At 44.1% G+C, this 17175-nt stretch overlaps 1 protein-coding gene across 4 annotated transcripts in view; it reads left to right on the top strand.

Annotated features, from left to right (window-relative positions):
- The window catches only part of DPP10 (dipeptidyl peptidase like 10), a gene marked incomplete at both ends in the record, with an annotated part of 569906 nt that overhangs the window by 260317 nt on the left and 292414 nt on the right, over nt 1-17175 (top strand). For 2 of the 4 annotated variants that reach the window (XM_080621252.1, XM_080621251.1), the window contains one exon: nt 3603-3674. The exons of the other annotated variants lie outside the window; for them this stretch is intronic. In XM_080621252.1, coding sequence (XP_080477378.1) covers nt 3603-3674 — 72 coding nt within the window. Of the gene's footprint in view, nt 1-3602; nt 3675-17175 lie in introns of those variants that run through there. 4 annotated transcript variants of the gene reach the window in all.

Below are 17175 nucleotides of genomic sequence, written 5' to 3'. Positions count from 1 at the left end.
TAATTTACTAAAAAAGACTCAAATAAAACTTGGTGTGGGCAGTACTGAAAAATGGTAAATTAATTTAATATCCCCAAAGCATCAATACTATGAAGCAATTAACCAACATTCAACAGTGATGATAAAAGGTATCCTCAGATGCCATTTATAAGAGTTTTGGTATTGACTTTAAGAAGCTTTAGGTAAGACTCAGTGTATATAGAGCCAATCCCCAAACTCCTACCCCCAAAATATGTTTCCAATAATTCTGATTGATTTATGAATACCAAACCACAAGCATGCATGACCTTTATGAAACGGACAGTCCATATCTCAGTCCATTACAATGATAAAACCTCACAAGTGAATATATTGTGAATGAATAAATAATCAAGCTTCAGCTAAACTGACTGCTAATGTCTTTTTCCTTCTTGATTAATAGCAGAACTCCTTCACAATGGATGTCATCAAAACCAAGCTGAAAGTAACCTCTGTTGAAACGTGTCCATTCAAACCCTAAATCATTAGAATTCTTCAGCTCTGATGGGGGCTCAGTAATTAGTTGAGTTGCAATATACCTGCTGTGCCATAAACAGCATGAATTAGAGCGTGTCTATTTCTAAGACTTATTATTTGTATTACTGTAGCACCTACAGGCCACAGGCAAAACCGAAGTCTCCCCATGTTAGGCATTGCTCAGGAAAAATAAGACCCCTAGTCCTACAGAATGCAGCCAAGACAAAAAGAGATTTGGCACTGAAGGCTGCTCTGCAGAAATGAAGCAAAGTGATAGGTATTGGCGTACAGAAGATGCCATCTTGGTTGCCCTTCATGCTTTTTCTTTGCATAGCACAATTATTATATGAAAACAAACAGTAGCAAAAGGCAAGAAGGTAAAGGGACAAGGCAGACAGCAGTGAGGGTACAGAAGGTAGGGAAATAATGAATTACAAAAGAAAAAATAGGGATATGAAATGGAGAGGTAAGGGTAGAGATGGTGTGATGAGAAGAGCAGGAATGGCTGATTCTCACCTGAGAGAAAGCAGACACCCAGGGCATGCAGTGCAAGCCCTCACCACAGGCTCTTGCAGCTAGGTCTCATGCAGGGGTCTGAAGGTGGTCCTTAGTGTCATGCTGGAAAGGAATCATAAAATCAGCAACTGAAAGAGATTGAGTCAGTTAATTTAGACAATTCTATCCTGGGCAGCACCAATTGTACTCATTTATTGCTATTCATCCCATCCACCGTGCCCACAGAGGCTATTTACATCCTTTTGTAGCACCTTCTAAGCATTTGAACATTGTTTCCATATCTGCCCTCTGTTTTCTCTCCTTAAGACTACCTGATCCCAGCGATTTTCAGGGCATGTTCTCTGCCACTCCTTTTGGTTTTTTTTCATCACACATCTATGTTATTGTGCATTCCCTGGCCTTGGCTGCTTTCTTCAGCACATGGCCTGCCAGCACTGACAAGAGCAGGACTTCTCCATGCACTGTGACAGCTGTAGTCCTGCTTGTCTCTCACAGCGCACTACTTGGCCGGTTCACTGCAGCAGGACACTGCCTTAGGTGCAGATTTGAGATCCTCTGTAATGTCCCATTTCTCATTTGAAAATATGACCTCACCTGTTCTACATCCATGTCCTCTAATACCTGGCATCCTCTGCAGCTTCATGCTGTTGGTGGATCTGATGAGTGTGCTCAGCCACCATGGTGCTTGTGGAATCATAGGCGAAGCCCACCTGGATCACCGAAGAACCCCTGTGCTGCAGCCTTGCTGTGGCTGGGAGCCCCTGGAAATTATAGCAAGAGACAGTTTTGTAGATGCTTGTTTTAGTTCTATTTCAGATTATGTTTCTTTCTACCTCATGAAACTGTCCTGGAAGACAGTGCTGGAAGCCCTTCCAAATCAAGATAAATGACATTCAGTGTTCTCCTGCCCAAAGGCCTCTTACCCTATTAAAGAAAGAAATTAGACTTGTTTGACTTGATCAGCTCTTGACAAATTAATGGTGGCCATTAGTCATCATCTAGTTTTCATCTAGGTGCTTGCAAAGTTCATTTGATTACTTTGATTGTATTTCTAGAACTCTTACGAGGACTTCATGAGAAATTGCATCTGTTGATTGGTGGAGGAGTCAGCAGAAGGATGGATGATACAGAATGATAGAAATACCCAACACTGTTCCGTGGCTGGCTGGTCTGTAATTCCTTAGTACCTTGTCATCTTCTTCTTCCTTTCTAACCACCATAGGCTGAAATCATAGATCTTTGTCACTGCTATTAATTATGCTCATTGTCCAGTCAGAACTGAACTTTCTTGTGAGGCTGGATGCAAAAAATTAGAAGTTCAAACACTTCTCTCACTGTCTGCGGACAGCTTTCCTTCTACCTTGACATGTCTTGATACCCAGGCTAGGGCTGCTCCTGTCAGGGAGGTGTTCCTGTCCTAGTACACTGTCACCCCCAGGTGACAATCCTGTGTTATGCAGTCCTACTGTGAGGGGGGTCCTGAAACCCATCTGAATTAACAAACAGCTCATCCCAAGCCTAAGTGGTTAACTTGCTTGCGTTTGAAGTTCTTCTTCCTTACAAAAACTCATGTTCACGGTTCCTCCAGTTAGCATCTACCTTCATATTTTCAACTGTTCCCTTCTTGCTGGTTAGAAACAAATTTCAGACAGTCTTCTTTATTGGTCCTTATAAAAAAACCCCTTCAAACCAGCTGATGCTTTGGGACACACAGTAAGGTCTTCCCTGAAGATCTTTTTCACAGCTTCCTAAAAGTCTCCTATGCTGAGTTCATCACAACACAGGATAAAATAAGTACTTGAGACCCGTTTTATAGCCATGGGCTTCCTAAGGGAAGCGCTTTAGTGAAAACAGGGGTTGGGATGCCCCATGCTGAGCTCCCCAGGCTAGCGGCCATCCCCGCAGAGCTCGGGAGCCGCACCTTTGGCTGCTCGCTGCCGAAACGCCGTGGCAGGACAGAACTCTAACATAAACCCCGCAGCTGCGCTTCCTTTTCCCCCTTTTTTCCCTTTGCCCCTTCGAGGCTTCTCTTGCCGGCGGCGGGGCAGTAGCGGCCGGGGACCGGGAGAAGTCGCCGCCGGGCCGGGGCCGGTTCATGCGGAGCGGTAGCGGGCAGCGCGGCGCCCCCGCGGCGGGGGCGCGGATGGTCTCTCCCGGGCCGGCGGGAACCGCTGTGACACCTGCTGGCGGCGGCGGGCGGGGCGGAGGGAAGGGGAGGGGAGCGGAGCGGCGGCGGGCGGACCGGGCCGGGCCGGCAGAGTGTGCCCGCCGCGGGGCGCTCTGCGGCCGGTGCCTGGCGGTGATGCGGTGTCGTCCCCTGGTGCGGGGCTCGGCGGCGGGCACCGCAGGGCCGGGCGCTCCCTGAGCACCGGCGCGCCGGGGCACTGCGGTTGCGGCGCCGCAACAACGGCTCCGCGCCCCCTGCCCGTCCTTCTTTTTCTCCTCCTCCTCCTCCTCCGCCGCGCCACTTCCAGGGGAGGCTGGTGTCATGCGGCTGGCGCCGAGGGAGGGGTGCCCGGGGCCGCAGCAGCAGTGAGAGGCGTCTAGTCGAGCCGAGCCGAGCCGAGCCGAGTCGAGTCGAGCCCCCTGCGATGACAGCTATGAAGGAGCAGCCGGCGCACCCGGGCGGCAGGGGGAACCCGCCGCCGCCGCAGCCCGACCAGGTGGGACCTGCGGCGGGAGGCGCCGAGGGATGGACGGGGCGGGGGGCGACATTCGCCGTCCCGGAGAAGTTGTGAGGAGCTGGGTAAAAGTCTGGAGGGGACAAGACGGGCGCCCTCGGGGCGGCTCGGCCCGGGGAACAGGGATCCCCGTGGAGCCGTCTCGGGGGATGCGCGGGTAGCGGTGGGGCCGGCCGGAGGACACCCAGCCTTGTCCGGCCCCGCCTCGAGGCTGGGGTGTCGGTCGGCCGCGGCCCCCGTCGGTAGCGAGTCCCGCAGGAGTTCGCGCTGCGCTTCCCCGCGAGTTGCGCCGGGGGTGACACCTACGGGTGAGGGTTCCTGCCATACCGCAGGCGCCAGCGGCGCCGCTATGGGGCTGCCGGCGGTGGGGACCGGTGGTGTCGCGGAGCGGGCCGGGGCTGCCGGCGACGGTGCGGGGCCGTGCTCCGCATCGCCACCCGGTCGGCGGCGGGGCGGGAGCGGTCCAGTGATGCCCCCCGGATTGGCTTCCCGGAGGTTTTTGGCAGCGCCGGGCGGCAGTCGTATCCCTTGGCCCGATGGGTGCCTCCCCACTGGATGGCGGGAGGGAGGCCGGCTGGAGCAGCCGTGTCTCTCAGTACCGGTGTGTTTCGGTACCGGCTCCCGGTTTAAACGGGCGAGCCTGGGACAGCTTCCGCGTGTGGTGGGTACCGAGGGAGCAGCTGAACTTGGCTGTCACCACCACAAAATCGAAGTTTTCTTTATCAGACCGCCGTTGCTCTGAGGCAATGGCGTTAACGCATCGGGACCCCCGCCGCCGGCCGGATCGGAGCCGCGCACCTGCCCGCGCCGCCGCGATGAGGCCCCGCGGCGCGCCCCTCCCTCGCCCGCAAACAACCCGAAATATGCAAACTCCAGCTGCATTCCGAGACTGAGGGGTTGTTTTGCACATTGTCAGTACGCATCGCCTTCTGTTCTGAACTCCGACAGGCTGAACGGGGTTTGCAGAGCATGGGGACCAGCTTTTCAGATTTCCATTCTCTGTTATATACATCTACAGAGCTCAGTTTTCCTCCGATATATTAACGTTGAGTGAAAAACCCCAACACCGTGCACAGCCATGGGTTAGAAAGTCCCTACCCGAGTATCCAGTATTGCATGCACAGCCAGGCTGCATGTTAAGCTTCTGGGTAGTCCTTCCAGTATCACTGAACTCATTCATTTAAATGAATTTAAAGATGTATCCTTTTTGCTAAAAAGTGTATGCATTATGGCACATTTCAATGTAGTACTGATAAAATAATATATTTGAGTTTGAGGAGCCTTCTTGAATAAAATGATTGCATGAGTTACATTATCTGAAAAAGGTGAGTAACTTCCATCAGTCCTAAATTTCATGCAAATAGCAGAATTTATGGAAAAGTCAAATTCATTTTAAATAGTCTTAGAGGTTCACAGAGTTCATACATCTCAGAGACATTGTTTTGCTTTAGAGGGTTACTACTTTTATGTATGCTATAATAAGAAGTACTTGAACTTAACCAGTCTTTATTTCTTTATTCAGTTCAGGCATGTTGAATTGCCAGAATGGCTTTTTTATTGTTGGAGGTGGAAATCTTTTCAAAGCACGCTTAATATTATATGCCAAAAGTTACCAGTTTGACTGCACATTTATGTCGTAATGAGGAACAGCAGTAAGTTTCCAATTTAAAATATGCTAAATATTAGGAATTTATCCTAAATATAGAAAAATTGTTCCCTGAGTGCTCTGGAGTTCTCAGCTTCTCATGGTGTGGGTGGGGATCCACTGATCTATCTTCTGTCCCTGATGGCATTAAGTGTGAATGTTCTTCCAGACCAAGTTTGATTTTGTTGATGAAAGTTGATATTGAATCAACTTTTAATTGCCTGTTGTCTTAGGTGCTGAGGATGTCTTGCAGTGTAAAACAGCATCACATACAAATGTTGCTTTTAATGGGTAGCAAGTCTTTTTATGGCTTTAAATGCTAATAACAAGGATGCAGGCCTAGATCTTGCAATGAGCTCCGAGTAGCATGAGGCTGTGGTTAGTGGATTTCTGTGAACACCAAGGCCACTTGTGCACCTTGGTAGCATTCAAAATGCATAAACTCTAGGTTTATGATAGAAACTGTTCTTAGTATAGCAATGTGATGTGGCTGGGATCTTAACAGAGGGATATTAACCAACAAAAAGCTCAAAACCCCCTTTTTTTTTTTTTGTTGTTGTTGTTGTTGCAGTTTCAGAGCTGCAGCTGAGATGGGTGCTGCGGTGGGCATGGGGAGCTCAGATGAGCTCATACATTCACCCTGGTTTTCCATACCCCCATAGCAGTGCCAAGGGCTGGCCCGTGTGAGAAATGCAGTCTTCTTGGGACCTTCAAGAAATTCATCTCTATTGGGGTACTCTTGTTTAATGTTGCATTTTGCTTCCTGAGCTTGTGTAAACCTGCAGTGTCACTACATGTGACACCTGTAGTTTGTTTATTTATTTTTAACAAGAAGCCACATCTGCGCTGAGAGGCTTTCCTGTGACAATAGGAGCAGCAAATCTTTTCGGCAGAGAAGTGGTTGGACCTGTAGGAAGTCCCAGAAGGAACAAAGAATTACACCAAGATTTTCTAAGTATAAATCTCCTGATTTCAAAATTCAGTTTTACAGATACCACTGAGAATAGTCATATTTAAGTTGATGCATTTGTGGTAAATTTATAGGCTTGCTACCTGAGCTGTAATTTCAAATTACAGCAAGCTAATGCTGAGACTCTCCACTTAAATAAAAGCTTGGATTGACTGAGTAAAGCACCCATAGCCATCAGCTTATAAATAAATTGGACACAACTTTATATCCAATATTTTCCCTGATGGTATATTTAAACCAAGCCTCCCCTGGGCCAAGGCATCTAATAACAACTTGCATTAGCAGTGTTATCGAGGTTTCGGCAATTGGTTTGATAAATTAGCCAGATTTATTCTCAACTCTTTGATAAATGATGACTTATATTTATTGCCAAAATTACAGCTTTATGTTCAGATGATATATCTGTAGAAAGGAAAATAGCTGTAAATTACTTGTATTTCTGCTTATTTCTGGAAAGCTCTATCAAAGTGCTTAGACTTCTGTCACCTGAGTGCTTGTGTTGAGGGTGAATGTGGCTCCCTCAGTCCTCTTAGAGAGTACTAATAATAGGGTTTTTCATCTTGTAGATTTTAAGAACTGTCCTGGGGTCTTGGACAATTGTTTAGTGATCATTTTTAGAATGCACAACCATTTGATAGTCAGTGGACACAATATATTTGAAAAATATAATGTACCCGTATGACCTGCTGGTTGATAAATGCTGCTGTCTTTGCAGATGAAAAACTAAGATAATTCATCTAGGTAGTACCTTTGTGAGGCTTCTGTTTGTTTACAAAAAACAGATGATCTACACCACCTGGTGCTACTTGCTGTTCTTTGTGCGTATAAAGACAGACCTTCAAAATTTATAATCATTCTCTCCTGAGCCTCTTTCACTCTTCCAACTTAAGGTCTTTCTAAAATTGATTTTAAAATAGAAAAAAAACCAAACAAACCCACAACATTTTTTTTTTCCTTTACTGTATGTCTTTTTAAAATCTGCGGCATTATTCTGCTTAAAACATGTAAGGAAAAGTGAAATCAGACTGTATTGTGTTGCACTAAATAGGGAGGTTATTTGATAAGCATTTAAAATACATGTTAAGTATACATACAAGGACAACCGACTGTTGTTTGCTTGACTACCTTGATTTAGGGAGTTGAATTTTCTCTGTCTCAGGACCAGTTTCTGTGGTCACCAAACAAGGGGTATATTCTAAAAGTACTCTGAACAAAAGAGAACAATATGTGGTTTATTTGTTGGTGACTAAAGCCAAAATAGTTTATACTTATAGGTCTTCCTTCGTTGCCTTGCTGCTTTTTCCCAAAAACATACTCTGATCTTGCAATAGGAAAAATGTTGATAAATAGCTGTGTCTGTTCAGAGCAGTATTCATCTTAACAGGGTTTTATCAAGGTAAAGGGGCTCTCCCCTGCCCTACTTAAGTAATTTTGAGCTTGATGGGTCAGGGAGAAACTTGAACTCTTAATCGTGTATGTGCGTTCCAGTAACTTGAAAGATTTAGTTAGGTAGTCAAGTCCATGTCGCCTGCTATTTGTTGTGTTTGGAGTTGGCTTCAGGCTGAAATAAGAATCTCTGTTCTAGTACATAACCCAAATTGACTTTGCATTTTTCGTTCTTACCAACCTAGTGGAACTTTCTACTTGTTTTGATGTGGCACTGTCTCAAACATACTGGATTGTGAGGTTCAACATAATGTCAGAAACATCAGGTAAAAACAGCCTATAAAAGTGGAGAAATAAAGTTATATTATTATGCACAGAATATTTCATAAAGAGTAAACATCTTAGTTTTAATTTCTAAATTCTCTTTTGTACACTATTGTCATGGTTTAAGCCCCGGCTGTAAATTAGAACCACGCAGTCTACTTCCCCCCCCGACCCCCCAGAGGGATGGGGAGGAGAATCGAAAGAATGTAACTCCCATGGGTTGAAATAAAAACAGTCCAGTAACTAAGGTATAACACAAACCACTACTGCTGCCACCAATAATAATAACGATAAGAGAAATAACAAGGGAAGAGAATACGATACCGCCTGCCGGAAAAGAGCCCGACAGAAAAGAGGAGGTGCCCTTGTGGGTAGCTCCCAGTTACATCCCCCGGCATGACGTGCTGTGGTATGGAATACCTCTTTGGCTAGTTTGGGTCAGGTGTCCTGTCCCCGCTTCCTCCCGGCTCCTCTTCCTCTCTGGCAGAGCATGAGACTCACAAAGTCCTTGGTCAGACCAAACATCGGTGTTATCAGCTCTGTTCCCAGGCCGAAAGTCAAAAACACAGTGCTGCAACAGCTACTAAGAACGAGAAAAAGTGACTGCTACTGCTGAACCCAGGACAGCTATATATTTGCCGTACTATATCCGTGCTGGATCGAGAAAGAAGTATTACAGGCTTGCAATATCTGTTGAATATATGACCAGTAGCACAAGAAGCTTATGTGAAAATGTATTAACTGTGGTGGTTTGGAATATTGTTCAGCATTCAAGTTCCAGCGGAATCTTTCAAATGCTGTGTGTGGCCTTGGTTCACTTCATCTTTGCCATGTGGCTATTTTGATGTAGTTCATTCATATACCTGATTGTGGTGATGAGCACAAAAAGCCTGAAGCTCATTTTCCATCCTCATTGCATTTCTAGTCTTCTGCTCTGTGCTCTGTGTAGCAGTGGAGAGTAGGATCTCATTTTTTGGTGAAGTGCTTCTCCTTTTAATTGACAAGCATCATTTTATAAGATGTCTTGTAAACAGTCCGTGTACATACAGGAGGATCTCAGGTAGCTTGAGAAACAGACACAGATGTTTTTAAGTGGCTGTATAGCATGGAAATGTGTTTCAGCGTACATCTCAAATTCAGAAGTGATGAGTGTCTCTTCAGAAACTCATTTTTCTGATGCAGAAAACTTTACCAAGAACTTTCCAGTGCTTTATCCACTCTCTGCTCTGGGAACCTACCAGAACTATAACCATGAAGATTTCTGTTGGTGGATGCCGGGCGAGGCAATCATGCTGATGATATCTTGCCCTCCCCTCACGGTTCCAGTGCCTTTTCAGAGGTTCTCCATGTCTTGCATTCAAAACAGCATATGGGAATTTGTGCAGCATAACTCAGCAGCTGATTTTCCAGCATTTAGAGCCCTCCGCTTTGCAGGTGGATTAAAGGGATTACTTAACGCAGTAAATCAAGACCTGTGAAACTGAACCTTTTTGTCACTTCTATGTTAAAGAGAATTGCAGGCATGCTGTAGGTTACATAGTAGCCTCGGATATTTGAACATACATACCGTATTACCCATCTTAAAACATACTTTCAGTATTTCTTTCCAATATCTTCCAACTGAAAGTATTGATTCAGGTAACCTGTTCTGAGGTCATAAGGTCAAAGCCATAAGCATTTTCTAATAACTTGAGGGCATTCAGAGATCACATCCATGTGTTAAAAATGTGAACACAGACCTTCTTCCCATAGTGGTAATAAGGATAAATGCAATATGTGATCTCTGGAGGGGTATAGAATCATAGAATCATAGAATAGTTAGGGTTGGAAAGGACCTTGAGATCATCTAGTTCCAACCCCCCTGCCATGGGCAGGGACACCTCACGCTAAACCATGCCACCCAAGGCTCTGTATAACATGGCCTTGAACACCGCCAAGGATGGAGCATTCACAGCCTCCCTGGGCAACCCATTCCAGTGCCTCACCACCCTCTCAGTAAGAAATTTCTTCCTTATATCCAATCTAAACTTCCCCTGTTTAAGTTTGAACCTGTTACCCCTTGTCCTGTCACTACAGTGCCTGATGAATAGTCCCTCCCCAGCATCCTTTTAGGCCCCCTTCAGATACTGGAAGGCTGCTATGAGGTCTCCACACAGCCTTCTCTTCTCCAGGCTGAACAGTCCCAACTTTCTCAGCCTGTCTCCATATGGGAGGTGCTCCAGTCCCCTGATCATCCTCGTGGCCCTCCTCTGGACTTGTTCCGACAGCTCCACCTCCTTTTTATGTTGAGGACACCAGAACTGCACACAATACTCCAAGTGAGGTCTCACAAGGGCAGAGTAGAGGGGCAGGATCACCTCCTTCGACCTGCTGGTCACGCTCCTCTTGATGCAGCCCAGGATACGGTTGGCTTTCTGGGCTGCGAGCTCACACTGAAGCTGGCTCATGTTCATTTTCTCATTGACCAACACCCCCAAGTCCTTCCCCGCAGGGCTGCTCTGAATCTGTTCTCTGCCCAACCTGTAGCTGTGCCTGGGATTGCTCCGACCCAGGTGTAGGACCTTGCACTTGGCATGGTTAAACTTCATCAGGTTGGCATCAGCCCACCTCACAAGCGTGTCAAGGTCCCTCTGGATGGCATCCCTTCCCTCAAGCGTATCAACCGAACCACACAGCTTGGTGTCATCGGCAAACTTGCTGAGGGCGCACTCAATCCCACTGTCCATGTCACCAACAAAGATGTTGAACAAGACCAGTCCCAACACTGATCCCTGAGGGACACCACTCGTTACCCGTCTCCAGCCGGACATTGAGCCATTGACCACAACTCTTTGTGTGCGGCCATCCAGCCAGTTCTTTATCCCCCGAGTGGTCCACCCATCAAATTGATGTCTCTCCAATTTAGAGACAGGGATGTCATGTGGGACAGTGTCAAATGCTTTGCACAAGTCCGGGTAGATGACGTCTACTGCTCTGCCCCTGTCCATCAATTCCGTAGCCCCATCATAGAAGGCCACCAGATTGGTCAGGCAGGATTTCCCCTTAGTGAAGCCATGCTGGCTGTCACCAAGCACCTCCTTGTTTTTCGTGTGCCTTAGCATGCCTTCCAGGAGAATCTGCTCCAAGATTTTGCCAGGCACAGAGGTGAGACAGACTGGTCTGTAGTTCCCCGGGTCATCCATTTTCCCCTTCTTGAAAATGGGGGTTATATTTCCCTTTTTCCAGTCGTCGGGAACTTCACCTGACTGCCATGATTTTTCAAATATGATGGCCAGTGGCTTAGCAACTTCATTCGCCAGCTCCTTCAGGACCCGTGGATGGATTTCATCAGATCCCATGGACTTGTGTACGTTTAGGTTTTTAAGATGGTCTCGAACCAGATCCTCTCCTACAGTGGGCCTAGGGTCTTCATTCTCACAGTCCCTGCATTCGCCTTCCAAGACTTGGGTGGTGCGGTCAGAGACTTTGTCGTTGTTGTGTTTGGCCTTTTTTTATTTTTCTTTTTCCTTTTTTTTTTTTCCTCTAATTAGGATGACTTTGAGATGTGTCTGACCTATGGAAAACTTGTAAGTGTACAAGATTGTACTTCATATGTTATACTTTCTTTAACATCGCACTGAAAGACATAGGAGTCTCATCTGCTGCTCCAGGTGCTTGGGTCCTGCCAGCAAGTAGCTGTAATTTTGTTGATGCTGTCTTTGTAACTCTTAAAAGACCCATGTTATATTTCAAATGTATGCATTAGTTACGAAATCTCAGATGTCTTAAACTCTGTCCCTTTCCACTTTAATCATACACTTCTTTTGCGCTCTACTCAGCTGCATCGAATAATGTTCATTAATATATGATAGTAAAAAGAACAATGCTTATGGTGACTGATGATGATAAATTACTGTATTTATCCATTAGGAAGGACATTGGATGACCTACAGATCTGGGACTGAAGCTAAGAGACCTTTTCTAATCTTTCTTAACACTGCTGGCAACAGCCGCATAACTCATTATGTGTTATTTATGTAGAGAATCTGTAAATAGTTTTGAATGATTCTAAACCAAGGTAAAAGCCCTCTGGTGTTTGGAGGATGTTGTCTAAGAAAATAAATTAGGAAGTATTAAACAGTGTGATAAATTAAAGAAAATAAAGATTCTTTAAATGCTTTTGGGGGTTATTTAAGACTATCTGGGGCAATATTTGCAGTTTACATTCCCTTGGGGAGGAAAAAAAAAAAGGCGTTTTGTAGCTTTCCAGAAAATAAACTAGGCAAATGTTAGAGTTTGCTTTTTGGAAATATGCAGAGAATTCCAAATGCTAGTGGAAAGAGAACTGAACTTGTTTGAAATGCTGGGCGACTGCAAGAAACTAAATCAAACACTGCCAGTGTGACTGATCATTCATCCTGTGTTTGTAGTTTCTGCTCCTGACGGCACAGAGGCTGCTGACTTCCTTTCCCCCTTACCCATCCTAAGGCTTCAGAGGCTGGTTAAATCAAAGCATTTTGTATATATTGGGGGAGTCTTTCAGAGTAAGGATTTGAGATAAGTACACTTAATTAGAAATAATGATGTGCTGCAGTTTTGAATCTTACGGAAGAACTTTGAATTGGATGGTCTAACGACAGTTCTAAATAAACACAAAATGGCTATAAAAATTGTGTGGCTTGAGTCAGAAAAAGTGCAGTTCAGAAAGTCCCTGCAGGAAATCTTTTAGCAATTCCCACCTTATTTGTGATGAATTCTGCAATATCCTGGTGCAAGTAGCAACAGAACAAAGACCCTAATGAAAGATTTAGTCAATGTCCTTGTTATTCTAGAGCACTCATGATTATACCATAGAATCAGCAAGGTTGGAAAAGATGTTTAAGATCATAAAGTCCAATCCTTACCCAAGCACTGCCAAGGCCACCACTAACCCATGGCACTGAGGGGCTTGGCTACATGGTGTGATTCGGATCATGATGTCATCAAGCATAAATATAAGTTTAAATCTTCTTGAATTAATAAGCCCGCAAAGTCAGGAGGGTTTGGGATGAGTGGGTAGTTGCAATGCAAGGAAATTAATTGAAAAGTTTCCTATCTATTTTTAGTTCAAAGGTTCATTGTATTGTGGCATATTGAAGATAATGTTACCTTTTGGTCCCTGGAATGGCTGAAAATATTTCTGTATCCTGGTCCATCCTTAAAGTTCTTATTTACATGGATTTCCTCACTGAAGTCAGTGAACTACTTACGTGAATAATATCTGCAGGGTTTATCTGCAGTATTTGTACTGCACTAATTTTCATTGTGTCTTGTGGAAAGAATGTCCTTTGGTGTACAGTAAAATGGATCGAGCTGCAGTACTCAAACTACATGAAAGGTGGTTATCCAGCTGTTGTCACTGGCATTTTCTGAAGTTATTGGTAGTAAGTGTTAGTGTCCTGACGTTTTCAAATTCAAAAGGACAAACCCGCAATGCTATTATTATGTACCAGACTCTGGAAAGGTTCCTGAAGGCAGCTGTCAGTTCATGCAAGTTGTTTGTTCACCCATGAGGAGAAAGACAGGGCTTATAACTGTATATAGCATATACATTTCCTTGTTTTTCTTTTGGGGTCTGAACATGCAATTTTGTACTGAAGAGGGGGTTTGCCACCTTCTGTGTCTTGTCACTGTAGGTAGCAATGTGCTTGGTATTTGAATCCTAAGTAGCAGTGTACCTTACATTACTGATTTCGTTATGGCGTAACAAGTGACAACTGAAGGAAGGAAGGTGAAAGCTGGTCTGGATGGGCTCATGAAGACTCTAGTGAAGTTTGTGTTTGTTTTTTTTGTTGTTTTTTTTTTTTTGTGTGTGTGACTGTTTGGGTTGCATCCTTAGCTATTTAATTTGTCCCTTTACACTCTCTCTTCAGATACATTTTTGATTCTGTAAAATGCTGTGTTCTGTGTGAGCAGTTCTCAGTGTTCTCTTGCTTCTTTTTCCCTTCAATTTTGTTACATATCCATGTGATTCTCTCCTGTATCATGTTTCTCCCCCCTCCCCCCCCAGCTTCCCATCTTTATTCTTCTACACACGGTTTTTCTAACAATTTTTTTCTAACAGCCCTTCTGCTTTCTCCATTGTCATATTTCTCTTGGTAAGCTAAACAACATCTTTGTCATCTGTGTTTCCTTACTTTTATTTCCCTGTTGCTAATTGCTTGAAAAATGTTGTCTCACTTAAATGTACTGCTAGCTTTCACATACCGTAAGAGGAGTCTCAGAACAGAGGATAATAATGAATATATATTGAATTTATGTGTTTTGATACTGTCATCCAGGCATGGAAGAGGATAGGCTCATGGTAACCAAGAGTGCCATTGTGGTCTTCTGTCTCAGCTGGTGTTTTTAGTGGAAGCAATAGAAGACAGACAGACATTTCATAGAATTTTATTCTGTTAGAATAACTCCACATTTTGAATACCCCATCCCTTAACATTAATGACATTAATACAGTAAGCCTGTATTTTAAGGAATATACTGGTCAGCAGATGAAAATGGAGTAATGTCAGAGGAAATCTGACTTCTTGTTTGTGGTCTCTGCTGTGTGTAAACATAGACATTAGCAGAATGTTTCAGAGTTTGTGATAGGTGATATCTTCTACAAGAATTTAGGAGAAGAAGGTTTGCTTTTCTTCCTCATAGTATAATTAGCTGTAGCATAGAAACCCCCTACTTATTCAAGAAAAGGAAAAACTTCAGGAGAAAAGGTTTTAGTGGACTAACTCTTTAAGCAGCACAGCCATGTGTATCAGCTCAGGGATATCCTGTACACCAAACCCAAGAATCTGCTATAGGTGTCTCACTGCATATAATGCATCTAGAGAGATGATAGATAATTTCTGAAAGAAGCACATGCAGGGCCATGTATCATGTCAACAAAGGATATATTTGGGTAAAGAAAAAGTAAGCTTTTTCACTGAAAAGGTGTTTTTCCTGAGGTCTGCTTACCTCCCTTATTCTGACCACCTCTCCACTGGGGCTAAAGTACCCAGCCCAGCTGGGGATCCAAATCAGGCTGGATCTTTCTGTTCTAAAAAACAGCCAACCAAACCTACAATAACAGCAAAACCCCCCAAACCCAGAACAGTTCTCCCCCTCAAAACCAGGTTTGAATGTTTTCCTGTTTATCTTCTGTTTCATTCAGGTTATACTTTATTAAATGTGTTATTCACATTTAGGAAACTGTCAGTTATATTCTTCATAAATCTTGCCTCATTTCTGAGTGTGTAAAGATTCCTTTCTAAACTGTGAGTGCAGTGCAATGCCAGCTTTTGCTTTAGTTCCTCTCACAGTTGCTAGCTGAAATGGATGTAATAGCACTTCTTTCCTGAGATGAAATGGTGCTTCAGTAAACGACTTCTCTTCTTTCTAAAAGGGAAGAACAGTTTCTGCCTTTCTGAAGTAATACAGTGAAAGTGTAAAATAAATACATATCCTTGCCTGCTGCTGTTAATATCTTTTAAACTACTATAGCTTACAAAAGTATAAATCTCTTTACTCGTAATTAACTGTTCTATTTCTTTTTGTCAGGTGTCCTTCTCTCATCTCCCGAGCAGTAGGGGGGGGAATATGCTGAATTTATTTGTTCATTGCTCACGTCTAGATGAGGAAATACTTCTACTGAAATAATATTCTGTGAGCGTTTGTATGCAAGCTTGCCCTTTGACATTTCTTTGGTCTGCAGTAAATTTCAGTATTGTAGTACAATAACTCTTGGGTAAGCCCATGGTAGCATTTTAATTTGGATCAAAAACTTGCCAGTGAAACAAATCCTGATTGTTACTTGCTGAACTTTGGCTTGCCTCACAGAGTGGTTTCCGAGCATGAACTGGGTTCCTTTAGGATGAAATTAAGGAAGCTGATGTGCTCCAGGAGCACACTTGGGGTGCTCTAGCTGTTAATGGGGGTCAGACTAGAGCCAGTCCATATAACACCCAGAAACATAGAGGCTGTGAATATCTGGTCCTTAACATAAATGGTTTCTCTCCCCAGTTCTGCTCCTCTCTCTTTGCTGCGTAGCTTTAACAAATGCAGAAGGTGATGCATAAATGCATACATCTAAAAGCAATTGTATGCTTTTGTTTTGTTTTTCACTTGATTGTAGGCCTGATGCAATTGCCTTGTAAGACTCTTTTTATTGCAACACTAGATTTTTCTTAGGTGTTTGGAGGTATTTGTTTGCTGTTTTTCAAACATACCAGTATTTGTTGCCTCACCAGTTAGGATGAAAATACAATGGTGTAAATTAATTGGTTGCAGGTGGTGAAGAGGTCTCAGTTTCACTAGAGAGATGCCTATGAGGGTATGGGAGAGAGAGCAGACACAAGGAAAGAACATGAATATGTCTTGCTGGAGGTTTGTAGGACATAAGATGTTTTGTAATAAATGTACCTACAGTGCTATGTAGGTGGATGTATCTGAAGAGTGCCACTAATTTAAAAGAGGATGGAGATAAGGAAACCTGAGATTAAAAGCCTTTGTCCTGTTCTTGGCTGGTTGCAGAATTTCTGTATGACTTGGGTGTGTCCTTGAAGGATGCAGTTGCAGAAGTGGCTGCAGGGTTTGAGAAGTGGTGGTGTTGTGCGAATTAGAAACGTCAAAGTTGTGTTATTGGTAGTTGGCTAAGGCTCTGGATTTCTGCCCTGAAGACAGGAACCTGAGATGTTATTAAATGTAGTGCTCATGGTGGCTGTGATTCGAGGTGCACTTACTGCTACCAAAGTGTTGCACTTTCATAAGGCTGTGTTTGCTGTGTCAGTGGGGCAGCTCCAAGGGTGGCTGCAATGAAGTGTACTGCTCCTGCTGAGGGAATATCTCAGTTTGTTAATACCCATCCTCAAAACCATCTAAGTAGGCTAAATCCTGGAAATGCCATGTGCAAGATTTTTCATTCATTTCAGTACAAATTGCTTCTGTGTGTGGAGTTTTACATGAGAAAATTTGTGCAGTCCTGAAAAAAAAAGCTGTATTTGAAGTATACTGCTGGGTAGGAAAATGAGTTTAGTCTGGTTTTGTGGTACTATCTATTCTCCATCCATAAATCTTGGAAAATACTTTTAAGTTGTGAATAATGAGAATAATTTGGAACATCGCTTGTGTTATACCTTAGTTACTGGACTGTTCTTATCTCAACCTGC

This window comes from Psittacula echo (assembly GCF_963264785.1).
Source record: "Psittacula echo genome assembly, chromosome: 6".
Classification (NCBI taxonomy): domain Eukaryota; kingdom Metazoa; phylum Chordata; class Aves; order Psittaciformes; family Psittacidae; genus Psittacula; species Psittacula echo.
This window is presented reverse-complemented; position numbering and strand designations above follow the sequence as displayed.